Source organism: Leptonychotes weddellii, chromosome 1 (genome assembly GCF_054177405.1).
Source record: "Leptonychotes weddellii isolate Sample4059 chromosome 1, ASM5417740v2, whole genome shotgun sequence".
NCBI classification, from domain to species: Eukaryota; Metazoa; Chordata; class Mammalia; order Carnivora; family Phocidae; genus Leptonychotes; species Leptonychotes weddellii.
The window spans coordinates 156,835,193-156,850,470 of NC_138369.1; the positions used below are offsets into that span (position 1 = coordinate 156,835,193).

The following is a 15,278-nucleotide window of genomic DNA, read 5'->3' on the forward strand; positions in this document are numbered from 1 at the left end:
ATGCAAGCCCCTTAAGGATTTCCAACAACCACCCCCCACTCTGTAACTTCCTACAGTCTCTTCAGTTAGCTTCATCTCCCACATACCTCCCCATATTTCTCCTACCCTATTAATGCCAACGGACAGTTGTGAGAAAAACAAGTAATATATATTGTGAGGCAAAAATGCTCTGTAAACTACAAAACCCTCTAGGTTAGTATTATCCTCCTCTATCATTCAAACCTAGCTTAAAGCATCTTCCTCTGTGAAACTTTTTCAGATATGCCATCTGTAATGTCTCATTCTTCTGAACAGCATTGTTTGTGCAGCTTTTCACAGTACTGGGGCACATAAATGATCTACTCCATCAGTAAAGATGTTTTTAGTAGAGTATAAATAGTTAAGCACATTTTTTTTTTTTTTTAGTTAAGCACATTTTTAATATTTATTTCATCTTTGAATTTTCCTCGTATACTCTCAGGTTGACTAGATGTGAAAATAAGAAAGCTTTATGTTAACCGTGTGAACTTCACCTATACTGTAAACTTTTTATAACAAAAATCCTTCAACTTGTGGTGCAAATAAGAATCCTATGTAAAAAGTACATATGGATACTTTTTTTTTCTTTTTAAGTTTTACAGGTGATTCTGATGCACTTCAAATGTTGAAAAGGATTCTACAGCATAGTTTGTTTTTTTTTCCCTTTTTGAGGGGGGGTAGAGGTTAACTTTGACAATGCATTTGAATTCATTTCACTATTTAATAATGAAGGTATGAATGCAGTTAGTAAAATAAATAGGAAATTTATAAAACTCTCTGAATACAATGCTGCTAACTTTATATTATAGGGATATAATCACTACATGGTCATATATCTAATGAGTGACATGATGTGATAAATGCATAAATATATAAGAAAAATTAAAATATATTATTTAATGGATGCCTCCTGTATATTTAAAAGTAACCCACATAAAGATTCAGCTAAATGGAGCTACCTAAAGTGTAGGGTAGCTTTATCTTTCTTATCTTTGTATTCAAAGTTCTGTTAATATTTGAGGGGAAAACGTTAAAGGATCTGCAGGATCCCATCTCATGTCTATGTAAGACACTTATGTAGAACTGTACCCACTTTTAAGTGACCCATGAAAAACTTACTTCAGAACTATTTTTAAAAACAGGTAATGGATTTCACTATTACTTTAAATAAATACTCTAAAAATTTGTCCGGTTTCAAAAATGCCTCAAAACTCATTGTTCCTTTTTACCTGAACACCAGACTTAAAACTATGAACTATATTTTTCTGTGAAAGTGAGCAGTATTACCTATGGATATACAAAATTCATTTGCAAATAAGATTCTACAAACAGGAGTTAGGATAGTGTTAAATGTGACAAGCTTATTAAATTTTAAGTAACACCAAACTGGCAGTTTTTCTTTTTTCAGTAATTTTCACTTACGTATACCCTTAGTACCATGTTGGGAGTTTGAGGTTGGTGGGGAGGGAAAGATAATATATGGAGAATGTGGCCTTAAAATCCTCCTTCCCTTCAAATAAATTTTATCATAAAAGGTTCAAGTTTTGGTGAACTGTCATTTAAACTTCATTTAAAATTAAGGGATAAAGATATCCTATTTACCTCATCTTTAATGATTTTCATGAAAGGAAATATGACTCTCACATTAGTTGCTGTTCTTAAGAGCTGGTAGCATTGATCTACAAAAACTTGTTTTGAAGGATTAGACTTAAGCTGAAGTTTACTCCATATGAAAATCAACTCCCTGTAAATGAGAAAAAAAAGAGAAATATCAAAAATACAGTTTATTCAAATACAGGTATTAACTGTCTTTTGCTGATTCTTTAAGTACCCTGGCTGGGGTGTATACAAAGTGGGCGTAAATGGATATTATGTTAACCTCCAAGCTACTTCTGCTACCTGTGTGGGACTGACAGAAGCTGGAGAGAAAAGAGAGATCAGAAACTAATCTTACAGTGGTAAGGAATGAATTCCAATCATATGCTGACAAACCTAGGCACCTCTAGTACATGATAACAAATTCTAATCCCTATGTACCAATATTAATGATATTACTTTAAAAAAAAATAAACTGTGGTCTTTAATACCTACTTGTAAATTTAGAAATCAGTTTTGTACACTTTCTGCAAAGAAACGTTTATTATTTTTTCATTTTCAATCTATTAAGATACCCAAAGTACTATAGATTAAAAGTGTAAGAAGATATAGTATGGATTCTAAAATTTTAAATATAAGATCATCTGCTCATTCATTAAGATGGAGTACTTTTAAACAGACAAGCTATGGACCATTTAAAGTATTTCACAGGTAGATTCTCTTCTAAAACATGGCTAACGTTATTAGACAAGGGAGGAGCAGGGGCTTTTGAGACAAAGGAAATCATAAGATATAAATGATATATTTAGATATCATATGCTAGTAAATTATAACTCTTTAAAATGTGTCAAGTGACATAAAGCACCGTAATCTAAAAAGTATTAAAATAATTGATGCATTTTTTTTAAGTGATTGACTGAGTATGTAACTTTGAGCCCAACACATACAGCTATTAAGTCTAAGGACAGCTTGACTACTATCATGAAGGTGCACATAGTCTACTTAGAGAGACAATACAGAAAACACAAAAGAGAAAATGATAGCAAGCAACATAGAAGAAATAAAACCAAAATTCTACTTCCATCTCCTTCTAGCTGTGTGTGGGTGTTCATAAGTTTCAATCCACAACCCCACTTTTTTTGCATACATAAAAGCTCACCAGGTTTCACACCTTGCTCCCAAATCTCTAGCTCTGACTTCTTTCCAATTTCTATGCCTGGATATTTCAATTTAGATTGCTGTCTACCACCAGAATCCACTTAGAATAAATAATACTCTTGCAAAACTATCTTTTCCTAGGTCAGTCAATGACACTAAACATACCTCAAACCTGTTTGGTTCTAATCCGTTTATTTCCCACAGCCTGTGTATTTCAATTATATTTTTGCCCACAACCATACCATGCTTTCTCAGTACTACTACGTTAAGTCTTCTAATCTTACATATGTACTTCTACAGGGGTTGCTAAGCTGATCTGTTTCCAGACTTTCAAATCATTTCATTCAGTGTATTTCATATCTCACATAGTATTAATAACAACAAAAACATGGGTTTTGGGGTCAGAAGGATAGGATTTTAATCCTGTGCACTCTTCAAGGCTAATCAGTTAATGTGCTTTGTTTATTCTCATTTTGTTTATGCTAATTTACTGTACTTGGAAAGTACCTCATTTCTAAGATGAGCTTATTATCAAGTACCTTCTTCATGAATGCCTTCATGAATACCCCAAACTAAAGTGATAACTACTTTAGAACAGATCTTATCCCTCTTGTTGATTTCATGCCTTTCATGTATTTCCTTGTTGATATTTTCTAATTTTGTAGGTCCTGTCCCCCCAACTATTACTACATTGTAAATCTCAGTGACACATTATATAGGCGAAGTAGTGGCAAGAAGAACATGAGACTGGGAATAAGAGATTTCTCAATAGGTGTGATATTACCCAGTTCACACTGAGCCACCTTTCTCTGGAAGTAGCCCTACTACACAAGGTTGGAACACCAATGGCCATGTTTCCTATATGAACCTCCTCACCATCCTTAAGATATTAAGTCAGGGGTATAAAACTGACCCCAGTTAGGCCAGAGTCCCTGGAATGTTCTCAACTCTAAACTATGAAGGCTGGAGACTGTTGACATTCCTTCTGATCTGCAACAGGAGAGAATGAAGTCAACTGGCAGAAAAGACAAATCAGTGTCCCTGGTAGCAGTTGTATTTGGGTACCTACTATATCCCTGCCCCCCTTTTTTTGTCATACCCCAGTATTTTTTCCATGCCCAATACCTTTTCCCTAAACTAATTAGACATAGGGTGCTACCACTTGCAAACTGACTAGTATAAATCCCAACTCCATTTTGTTACTACCTATGTGGCTTTTCTCTTTTATCCAGTTTTCTTATACATAAAAAGAATTGAGAGAGGTAAGTGAAAACACCTAGGTGAAATGTCTAGTATATACCAATGTTTAATAAATCACTAATTTCCTATATTCTTTCCTTATCTTTACAGTCTTAATAGTACCAAGCAGTGAGATTTATTCAATAAATATTTGGTAGTTAATAAATTGGTAAAAGAAAAAAAAAATGTATTCCCAAATGCAAAGACATTTAGGAGGAGTCTCTTGAGGAAATATATTAAGGGAAATTGTAGACAGAATGATATAAAGATGATGGTGGACATTCTAAATAAGGGTTATTTTATGAACAAAGGGATGAGGGAGAAGGCAAGCAGATTAACTGTTTAAGAAGACATGCCGTATCTCTGCAACAGATTTAAAGAGAAAAAAGTAAAAAATGATAGTTGGAAGTTATGGGAGAGTATTTCACTGCATTTAATTTTACACAGATGAACGTTTAACATATTAGAAATGTATATATTTATTCTCCAACTTGCTCCAAAAAAAAGTTGAGACTCTTAAGACTCCTTAGAATACAATATTATTATTATTACTCTTTTTTGAAGAGCGAGATCTTATTTCCCTTTGTTTCTCTTAATTCAGGATGAAACTTGGTGAACAAAATGTAATCTCAAGATCCTGATAAATTTACCAGAAAAGGGCTACCAATATGGATTTTAGCTTTCTAGCAAGCAAAGCAGAAATCTCAGGATATGGTTATGAAGCTCCATTTTGACTGAACTTACAAAAGGGTTCTAAGGTTTTACTTACACAATGGATTTTGATTGTATAAACACCCTGAAAACCAGTGATAGTCGTCTTTGCTTATGTGCAAGCACTGTTTATGAAGCTTACATTTTCTTTTCAAACAGAGGGTCCTTCAGAAAACACAGCACCTATATGGTGTACAAACACATTTCCCAGGTAGCTAACGACTAATAAAATCATCAAGTTGCAGAGAGTGCAGGTCTATGTATAATAAGTAGTATTTAACAGCAGAGGCTCTGAGTCAGGCTGCCTGGGTATGAATCCTGGCTTCATTATTTACTAGTTGCATGGTTTAGGCATAATAGTATCTATCCCATAAGATTATTGGAATAAATAAGAGAATGCATATACAAAGTATAGACTATAGAAAGCATTCAGTAGATATTAGTAGCTGCTATTATTATTACTAGTAGTTGTTGTTAGCAATGGTTGAGAGAAATGGGGTTGGTAACTTGCTCCACTGGCTTCAGATAGAGCAAAACTGAACTGTGGATCAGGTTCTGTCCACAGAGAGGGGAGACGAGGTTAAGCTGGTTCATAAGGAAGGCCAAAATGAAATAGACAACACAGACCTTATAGGCTGGAAAGAATCCTGCTCTTCAGTTACGGTGAAAATCAATATTGAGAAGCAAGAAAAAAGGATCCCAGCAATTCAGAAATATAGAGAGTTAGAAGAAATAAAAGAGCAGGCAATCAGAACTCCGCCTACCCAGAAGGAAGGATAAAGAACAGTTAGGCAGCTGGGAGTTGCATACCCAGCTTCTATTCTTAGAGGGTGCCAGTGGCTGGGGGCAGGAAAGATAGGCACTCTTCTATTTTTAAGGTCCCTCCCTAAAGAGTTAAATGGTTAGCCAAAAGAAGAAAATAGAATGTCTTCTTGGTCTTTTTGTTTGTTTGTTTATACTTGAGATTCCAATTTACTTATGAGTATATTAAAATGAAAAGGCTAAAGATATCCTGTTTAAATAGCTTAATATAGCTGAAGTCAGAACATTCCTTTCCTCCTTTCCCCATAGGAAAAGATCTACTATAATAGTCATGACTATATTCTAACTACATATCAAGAAATGATAATACTTTAGGGGCACCTGGGTGGCTCAGTCGGTTAAGCATCCAACTCTTGATTTTGGCCCAGGTCATGATTTCAGGGTTGTGAGATTGAGGCATGGGTTGGTGTGGAGCCTGCTTGAGATTCTCTCTCTCCCTCTCCTTCTGCCCCTCCCACGTCCCCCCACTCTTAAAAAAAAAAAAAAAGAAATGATAATATTTTAAAAACTATTTAAACTTGTGTGTCTTACCACTGTTTCCTGATCCCCTCTATTTGAAATTCCAATTTACATGGTAAACTTTTTAATACAGATTTGCATAATCTAACTAAAAGTATACTCCCTTAGAAGCCCACTAGTTTCTAGACCCAGCTCTGCTACTAATTAGCTATTTGACTATATCTCTGAGTCTGAAGATTTTAATCTCTAAAATCTGAAGATTTTAATCTCTTAAATCATTAAATCCATCTTCAAGCTGCTGTTTTAAATATTTAAGAATTTAGGTCCAAGATGGCAACATAGGGAGGCCCTGAACTCAGCTCCTCCAGGGACACACCAAATCTATAACCATTTATAGAGTAGTTCCTCCTGAAGAACTAAGGACTGACTGAACAACTTCTGCACAACAAAAGATAGGGAGACCACATACAGAACAGCAAGAAAGATGGAAACACGGTAATGAAGGGAACCCCCACTCCCAACACTGTGCACTGCAGTGGGAGGGGTAGTACTGAGGGTCTGCGAGCAGATTCATCTGTCCTGAGGCATGCACATGCACACACACCCACACCCACACGCGGACATACACACACACACACACACACACACAAAGCTGCAGTTTAAAAGGGCAACTAGAATATAAGGAATCTGGCCCTAGAACTCTGCCAAACGTCAGGGACACTGCTGGAACTCTCATTCTAAGTCAGTGGGGCTGTCAAGCACCACAGTTTACATTCCCCATCCACCTTGACAGCATGGACAGGAGCATGGTCCGGGCACCGTACCGCCTCAGTGATCCCTGGTCCTCTACCCATACCAGCCCCAAATGTCCCACTGGCAGCCCCTGTGTAGTGCCCACCAGGACACCTGTAGTCAGTGTTCACTATAGCTCCAGACTATCTGACAAGGTAACACAGGCACAAAGCACCCTGAAATACTCCAGGCCCACACCACTTCAGCTCCAGACAACTTGCCAGAGTACCCCTGGAGCAGAGCATCCCAGGGCACCATAGTCCATACCTGCTTTTGCTCCGCCTGCCCCATGAGGTCAACCCCCTACACAGCGTATCCTAGGACACCCCAGCCTGTACCCACTTTACCATCTGCTGTCACCCTCAACACAGGAGAGCCCTGGGACCACCCTGCACCCACTTCAGCTTCAGCTGTTCTGTGCCAGTGTACCTTCTGTGCAGAGAACCCCAGCACCACCCTAGCCTACATCCACTTCAGCTCCGGCCTTCCCACCAGCGTGGCCCCAGTACACAGTGGGCCAGCCACAGCTTGAGCTAGCTAGCCAAAGTCACCAGGCACACACAGTTTACACAGGAGATGACCATACACAAGATCATTCCTTCAGGTGCGGAAGCAGCTGTTCCACCTAATTCATAGAAACAAAAACAAAGTCAAGCAAATGAGGAGACAGAGGAATATGCTCCAAATGAAAGAACAAGGAAAAAACCTCAGAAAAAGAACTAAATGAAACAGGTAAGTGATCCACCTGATAAAAAGTTCAAAGTGGATGAACTCAGTGAGAATTTCATTAAAGATATAGAAAATATAAAAAAGAACCACCAGAGTTGACAAGTGCAAAAACTGAAGTGAAAAATACATTAAAGGGAACCAACAGATGAGTGAATGCAGAACTGATCAGTGGTCTGAAAGGGTAATGGAAAGCACCCAAGCTGAATGGCAAAAAGAAAAAAGAATTATAAAAAATGAGGATGGGCTAAGGGATTTCTTAGATAACACCAAGCAAACAAACATTTACATTATAGGGGTCCTAGAAGGTGGAGAGAGAGAGAGAAAGGGGCAGAGAACTTACATGAAGAAATAATAGCTGACAACATCCAGGTTTGGGAGGCACAGAGAGTTTGAAACAAGATGAACCCACGGAGGTCCACACCACTACACACATAATAATTAAAATGTCGAAGAGGAAAGATAAAAAAGTACAGTTCCTTACCCAGAACTATGCAATTAAAAGCTCTGAGAGTAGGCATGAAAACCTGCATTAAATAACAAGCCCTGTGTGTGACTGAATTAATGCTTACTAAAGTTTTTAAAGAGCTACTTGATACTAGAATGACAGATTTTAAATTCCTTAAGGTTGCTTAATGCATGTAACAATTTATAATTGTGTGTGTAAATGGTGGGGTTGAGGAGCGATGGATGGGGTAGAAGAGTGCTAAAGTATGACAGACCTAACAGTCTGGGAACTAGTTATGAAAATGACAGTTTTCTTGAGGTAGAGAGTGTGGCTATCAGGACAGTACAGAGAAGATATATGAACAAGCACTGGTGACTGAAATGTCTTTTTTATGGTGCTTGGTGGCTGTGGTTCACTACTTAAGTCCCTCTGGGAAATAAACCCTGTTATGGTGAGAGTTTTCAAAAACTATTACCAGAAATAAATTAGACTGAAGCATATAATGTAAAACGTGTTTAAATTTGACTGATTCCTAAAGGATAAAAATTGCTGTTTTTAGGAGTGTGGTATCCTTTTAAAGCCCAAATATATCTTGACTCACTATTCTGGATAATTTTTATCACTACCAATCACTCAAACCAACATATAACTTTAACTTAACAAGCTGTAACCACCAGGTTAAACAATTTTAAAAAACTAGGAGTTTATTTTATTTCTTATATTTCTTATCTTCAGGGACATTAGTCGTGGAATTTCTCTCTTCAGAAAAATAAACTTTAAATATAGACAATATATAGTGAAGGCTTTCTACTCTATTAAAACTTGCCACTGATGTTAAGTTTATCTATTAAAGAGAAAGTTTGTGAAAAATACATATTTCAGAATTTAAAATTCAAAAGTATTGATTAAAAAATGCCTATACCTGGGGTGCCTGGGTGGCTCAGTAAGGGTCTGACTCTTGATTTTGGCTCAGGTCATGATCTCAGGGTTGTGGGAAGAAAACTACAAAACTAATGAATGAAATCAAAGAACTAAATAAATGGAGAAATATTCCATGTTTCCATGGATAGGAAAACAATGTTGTCATGATGTCAGTTCTTCCCAACTTGATCTACAAATTCAATGCAATCCCAATCAAAACCCCACGAGGTTATTTTATGGATATCAACAAACTGATTCTAAGGTTTATATTGAGGCAGAAGACCCAGAATAGCCAACAGAATATTGAAGAACAAAGTTGGAAGACTGATGAGACCCCACTTTGAAACATATTTATAAAGCTAAAGTAATAAAGACAATGTTGTATTGGTGAAAAGACAAATATATCAAGAGGACAGAACAGAGAGCCCAGAAATAGACCCACATAAATATAGTCAACTGATCTTTGATAAAGGAGCCAAGGCAATACAATGGAGTAAAGACAGTCTCATCAACAAATGGTGCTGGAACAACTGGACATCCGCATGCAAAAAAAAAAATTGAATCTAGATACACACTTTATACCTTTCACAAAGACTAACTCAAAATGGATCACAGACCTAATCATAAAATGCAAAACTATAAAACTCCTAGAAGATAACATAGGAGAACACCTAGATGATCCTGGATATGGTGATGTCTTTTTAGAACACCATAATCATGATCCATGAAAGAAATAATTGATAAGCTAGACTTTGTTTAAAAATTAAAAACTCTGCTCTGTGAAAAACAGTATCAAGAGAATTAAAAGACAAACCACAGATTGGGAGAAAATATTTGTAAAAGACACATCTGATAAAGGGCTACTATACATAATATACAAAGACCTTTCAAAACTCAAAAAGAAAACTAATAATCTGATTTAAAATGGGCCAAAAAACTTAACCAACACCTCACCAAAGAAGATATAAAAACAAGCATATGAAAAGATGCTCCACATCATACATTATCAGGGAAATGCAAATTAGAACAGGATACCACTACATACCTATTAGAATGGCCAAATTATGAACACTGACAACAGCAAATGCTGGTGAGGATGAACAACAAGAACTCTCATACATTGCTGGTGGGAATAAAAAACGGTACATCCACTTTGGAAGACAAGTTTGGCAGTTTCTTACAAAACTAAACCTACTCTTACCATACATTTCAGTAATCGTGCTCCTTGGTATTTACCCAAAGGATTTGAAAACTTACGTCCACCCAAAAACCTGCACAAGGATGTTCATAGCAGCGTTATTCGTAGTTGCCAAAACTTGGAAGCAACCAAGATGTCCTTCAGTAGTTGAATGTATAAACTGGTACATCCAGACAATGGAATATTATTCAACACTAAAAAGAAATGAGCTATCAAGCTACAAAAAGACATGGTGGAACCTTAAATGCATATTACTAAGTGAAAAAAGCCAATCTGAAAAGGCTATACACTGTATATACAATATACAGTATTGTATATATACAATATTGTATAATTCCAACTATATAATATTGTGGAAAAGGCAAAACAATGATAATAGTAAAAAGGTCAGTAGGTTCCAGAGGTGAGGGAGAGGAGAGGGAGATAAGAAATGAATAGGTGGAGCACAGAGGACTTTTGGGGTAGTGAAAATACTCTGTATGATATTACAAGGATGTATTTCATTATACATTTATCCAATATAGATTATATATAGATTATATATGTTATATAGATTATATGTTATATAGATTATATAACACCAATGGTGAACCCTAGGATAAACTATGGACTTTGGGTGCTTATGATATACCACTTAGGTTCATCCTTGGTTTAAAAAAAAAAAAAAAAATTACCGTTCTGTTGAGTAATGTTTTTTGTTTTGTTTTTGAGTACTGCTGATAATGGGGGAAGCTATGCATGTATGGGGATGGGGATATAATGGGAAATGTCTGTACTTCCCTCTCAATCTTGCTGTAAACCTAAAACGGCTCTAAAAAATAAAGTCTTAAAAAACTAACACTCCACATTTAATTTAAAATACAACTGTTTCATTATAATACATACTTTAAACATTTACACTGTCAATTACTGGTACATGGTCATTGACTTTTTTACATCTTACAACTTACTGTTGTTTCTTGCACAATAAATTTTTAAAAAGCGATTTAACATTTTCACATAACTTTTTGAAAAACAAAGTCCAGACTCTGCTGACCAATTCTCCTTCTGTTCCCCATCTTATCATTTCAGTTTCTGTATTGGGAACACTTACCAGATACAGTACATATCTCCATTCTGGAGCTGTGGAATAAGAAAGGATTCACAGAGTTGCAGGGCTAACATAGTCTTGCCTTCTTTTTCAGTGTTACAGATGATATCAATTCCACTCTTACAATCAGTTTTCAATAAATGCTATAAAAGGAAAAGAAAAATCAGTCCATATCATTAAAAATACCTAAAAAGCTAATTCCATTAAATGTGTAGAGTTAACATTCAGGAAAAAAATTAGATTTCTGGTTTTCTTCTACAAAGACAATGATGAATTATACAGAAATATTTCCATAGTTTCACTATATAAAACCTACAGTTTTATGACTACTTTTAATCTCATTAATGTCCACACCTTGTAGATAAATAGGTTCTATTAGGAAAAGATTAATTCTTTCATCTTAAAAAAAAAGCAAAAAAACATGAGCATTTAATTTCTTAGTATTTTATTTAAAAGGCAAAATACTTTATACAAATGTATTTTAAAAAGTGCTGAATAATTAATTGAAATTTTTATTTAAAATGCTTCTCAGTTTTTATTTAACCTCTTATCTGTCACAAGAAGCTCAAGATGAATAATGCTATTGATGAATGTTTTGTTAATTTCATCATTTGTTAGTATCAGATTGTCTAATTGAACAGGAGCTTAAAGAATGGTGCCAATGAGAACACATCTAGATAATGTAATCTTAAAACTTCTGGTGTTACAGTAAAAGGAATTTTACAAGAATGGGCAACTTTTTTTATTTTTGGTAAGGTTAAAATAGTAATAGGCAAACATAATCTTAAACAATACCTCCCGGAACAGCTGATCTTCTACAGGTGACATAAACAGACATGTGAAGAGCGCTTGATGGAAGTACAAGTCCTTGCTGATTTCTGGGTGATTTATACAAGATTTAATAAGAGCCATTGCTTCAGGTATGCGTTCACAAGCAATTAGGTATCTGGCACGCAGTTCAAAGAACAGTGGATTTTCAGAACTTAAATATTTGTTCACTATATTAAAAAGAAAACAGACTCTTATTACTCTTAAGAAAAGATTCTCAAAGTTGTTTGAAACTTTACCACTAAACATGTGGTACACCTAAGGAGATTAAGTAGTTATTAAATAGCATTTTCCTTAGTAGGAGTTTATTTGTGCAAAGAATACTCAGTTATATGATTGGAAAAATGGAAATAAGAGCAACACCAAAACAGTGCTCAAGAATTATTGATTTCTTTTCAGTCTAAAAAGTGAAAAATAATTTAAAAAGAAAATAAAATGAAATATTCTCTTTTCAGTTCACTAATATGGTAAAATGTTTCAGACAACATGGGGTCTGGAATTTCTATGTACTTTATTTCTTTACTGCCCAATCTTTTCATTACTATAGGATTAAAAAAGCTGACTCCTAATTTGTCATTAAAACCACATTGATTTAAATTATAGAGAAAAGTAATTTGAATTAATGAAAACGTAATATATTTTATTACTTTTTAACAAAAAATTAACTTGACCGTAGTGCCAAATAGGACTGCTTATTAATATATGCTCATGTGTCACTAAGAATAATTACTAATTAATACATGTTTTTACACAATTTAAAAATATATAAATACCTTTTATCTACATAAGTTTATTTAGACCTAACAACAACCTATGACAGGTATCATAGTACTTCTTTCACAGATCACAAAACTGAGTCTCAGAGAGGTCAAATGACTTGCCCAAGGACAAAGAGGAGTAAGTGGTAGAACACGAACAGGGACCCATATTTCAAATCCAAATTGTTTTTATTAGTTGTGTATGTTTAATCAGTAGCTCCTAAAATGCCTACGAGTGATGTTTTATTTGGGCTTCAACATTTGCCTTGCAGTTCTGTTTACTGTATACGATAAGCAGACAGTGATTTGTATAGTTAATACAAAGATAAACTTCAGACTGGTCTTTACCCTAAAAGTCACCAACTAGAGGAGAGTCATCCATATTAATCAGACTCTAGAGCAGCTTTTCCCAAAGTGAGGTATGCTAGTGGAATATGAAAGGAGTATGTACATAAGGACTAGAAAGAGAGAGAGAGAGAGAGATGCCATCAGCCCTCATACCAACCAACAACAGATTTGTTCTAGCTCCTAGTCAGAGAAGCTTCAAAGCTCCCCTAAAAGTCCAAACTTTCTTCTCCTCTGTTCTCACTCCTTTTGAAACTCTTTGTCTCGCTCCTGTCTGCTCTGGCCACACTCCCCAGTCTCCTCATAGTTTTCTTCAGTTTGTCACCCTTGCCTTCCCTATATGGACTCTTAATACTTTTCCTCAATGATCCAACTCTTTCTCTTCAGTTCCAACTTCCTCCCTCTTCAGTTTTTATTCCTTTCTGAAACCCTCACATCAATTTCCAGTCTCCTTTGTATCCCCTGGTTGTTTACCACTAAACCACTGTGATATATACCGTAGCCTTCTCATCCTATCACTTTGCACTACTTCTCCTGGTCTTCTCTATTTCTTCATCTTCTCTCACATCTCTGTCACAGTCCTCCACATTTGTATCTGGGGTTGGCTTACTCTTAAGGTGGAGAAGCACAGCCCCTTCTCCACTCAGCTCTAACCAAAGCCCACCCACAACCCTTAACCTGAGACAAATGGAAAGATCCTAATCTGCTCAGCATAATATGTGGTATGAAGTATCCTCACCAGACCAAGGTCTGAATGGTTCCAAGGCTAGGAAGTCTTGTCTTTTCCCTCTGGCCATCTTATAATTGCACTTCATGGGCTCTCCATGCTTTCAAATGTTTTCCATACTTTTTTGCTTATACTACTGCTGAGTTTACATTCTAAGTTTAATGATCCAAAATGTTCTGGGGCTCAGGAATAATAGGGCAAATATTTTTAAAAAGAATTAACTAGAAGTAATTGACAGAGCCTTTTGCCTCAAAAGGAAATTTTGGCCCACAGGAAACACTGTGGATCTAGGTTGAAGAGGAAGTAATATCAAAGAAGTACACAGGGCATTAAGGGGAACGTCTATTAATGGATGAAGTTTGGGAAATACTGCTCCAGAGTATTTGGAATTGAAATTTACTTATTCATTCGACTAGTCACTCATTCATTTAACACATTCATCATGTGGTCATTCATTCAGTTAACAAATAGTTATACTGAGCACCTACTCTGTCCTAGGCACTGGGCTGGGTATAGGATATGCAGTAGTGGTGATAAAAACTGGCAGAGTTCCAGCCCTCACAGAGTTTCCTGTATAAGGGAGATTCCATGTGCTTAAGCAGGGCATTTTTTTTTAGGGTGTTTGTTCCTACTTAAATAGATTTTTAAAACATAACAAGTGGCGAAAACAAACTCTCTGTAAGTAACGTCTGGATAGTAAAAGTGTTAACACTCTGAATTCCCATTAGAATAAATGGGAAATTACTGGAAATAAATGTACCTAGTCTGGTGTCAAAAGTCATTCTTGGGCCAGGTTAGTATAACAATTTAAACACACTTCATGTGAAAATACATTACTCTTATTCAGTATTAGAAGATAAAGAAAAATCACTATTACTGCTCTAATTAGAAATGAAATTGCGCTTGCTTCTCACAAATGTTGGTTTTGATTTTGAGTCTCCTGAAGTACCTATCTCCTGAGATGCTGGCTGGGCTTTAAGAACAGCTTGCAACACTGGATCTTCCCATGGGCCACCATCTCTAATGATTCGAGTCACCAGTTCCAGATTCACATTTCCATATCTGCGGAGGTGATTCTGGCATTCCTAGGAGAGAAAAATCATTTTGGCTTTGTGAATTTAAAGGGGTTAAAAACTAAACTTGATCATCCTTGTCAATAAAATGACTGGTGGTCAATGAGGCAGCTATTAAATTATAAAAGAGAAAGGGTTGCTACAGTAACCTAAGTAGGGTGTCAAAACCCCATCAGTACACAAATAGGCTTTAATGCCAAAGGTTACAGAGTTTTTACATAATTGGACTTAGAAAATCCAATTATAATAGGGATGAAGTGTAACCCAAGGGAAAAACTTAAGGGATGCATCATTTCTAGGAAAAGAACCAGGTTGCAAAACCTAAAGGAAAAACTTACAGGATGCATCATTTCTAGGAAAAGAACCAGG

The 15,278-nt window shown here is 35.8% G+C and overlaps 1 protein-coding gene and 1 long non-coding RNA gene across 9 annotated transcripts in view; one reads left to right on the plus strand and one right to left on the minus strand.

Moving 5' to 3' along the window:
* The window catches only part of LOC115945088 (uncharacterized), a 60,627-nt gene that overhangs the window by 12,449 nt on the left and 32,900 nt on the right, over nucleotides 1-15,278 (plus strand). For 3 of the 5 annotated variants that reach the window (XR_014138660.1, XR_014138656.1, XR_014138655.1), the window contains exon 3: nucleotides 7,400-7,527. This is a non-coding gene — a long non-coding RNA (uncharacterized LOC115945088). Of the gene's footprint in view, nucleotides 1-7,399; nucleotides 9,497-15,278 lie in introns of those variants that run through there. The other 2 variants (XR_014138658.1, XR_014138654.1) reach the window with 2 other exon arrangements.
* Nucleotides 1-15,278, minus strand: part of ZNF654 (zinc finger protein 654) — an 85,170-nt gene that overhangs the window by 7,876 nt on the left and 62,016 nt on the right. For 2 of the 4 annotated variants that reach the window (XM_081798452.1, XM_081798458.1), the window contains exons 4-7: nucleotides 14,786-14,921; nucleotides 11,974-12,176; nucleotides 11,182-11,321; nucleotides 1,621-1,762 (exon numbers count right to left, since the gene is read on the minus strand). In XM_081798452.1, coding sequence (XP_081654578.1) covers nucleotides 1,621-1,762; nucleotides 11,182-11,321; nucleotides 11,974-12,176; nucleotides 14,786-14,921 — 621 coding nt within the window. Of the gene's footprint in view, nucleotides 1-1,620; nucleotides 1,763-11,181; nucleotides 11,322-11,973; nucleotides 12,177-14,750; nucleotides 14,922-15,278 lie in introns of those variants that run through there. The other 2 variants (XM_031042072.2, XM_081798465.1) reach the window with 2 other exon arrangements.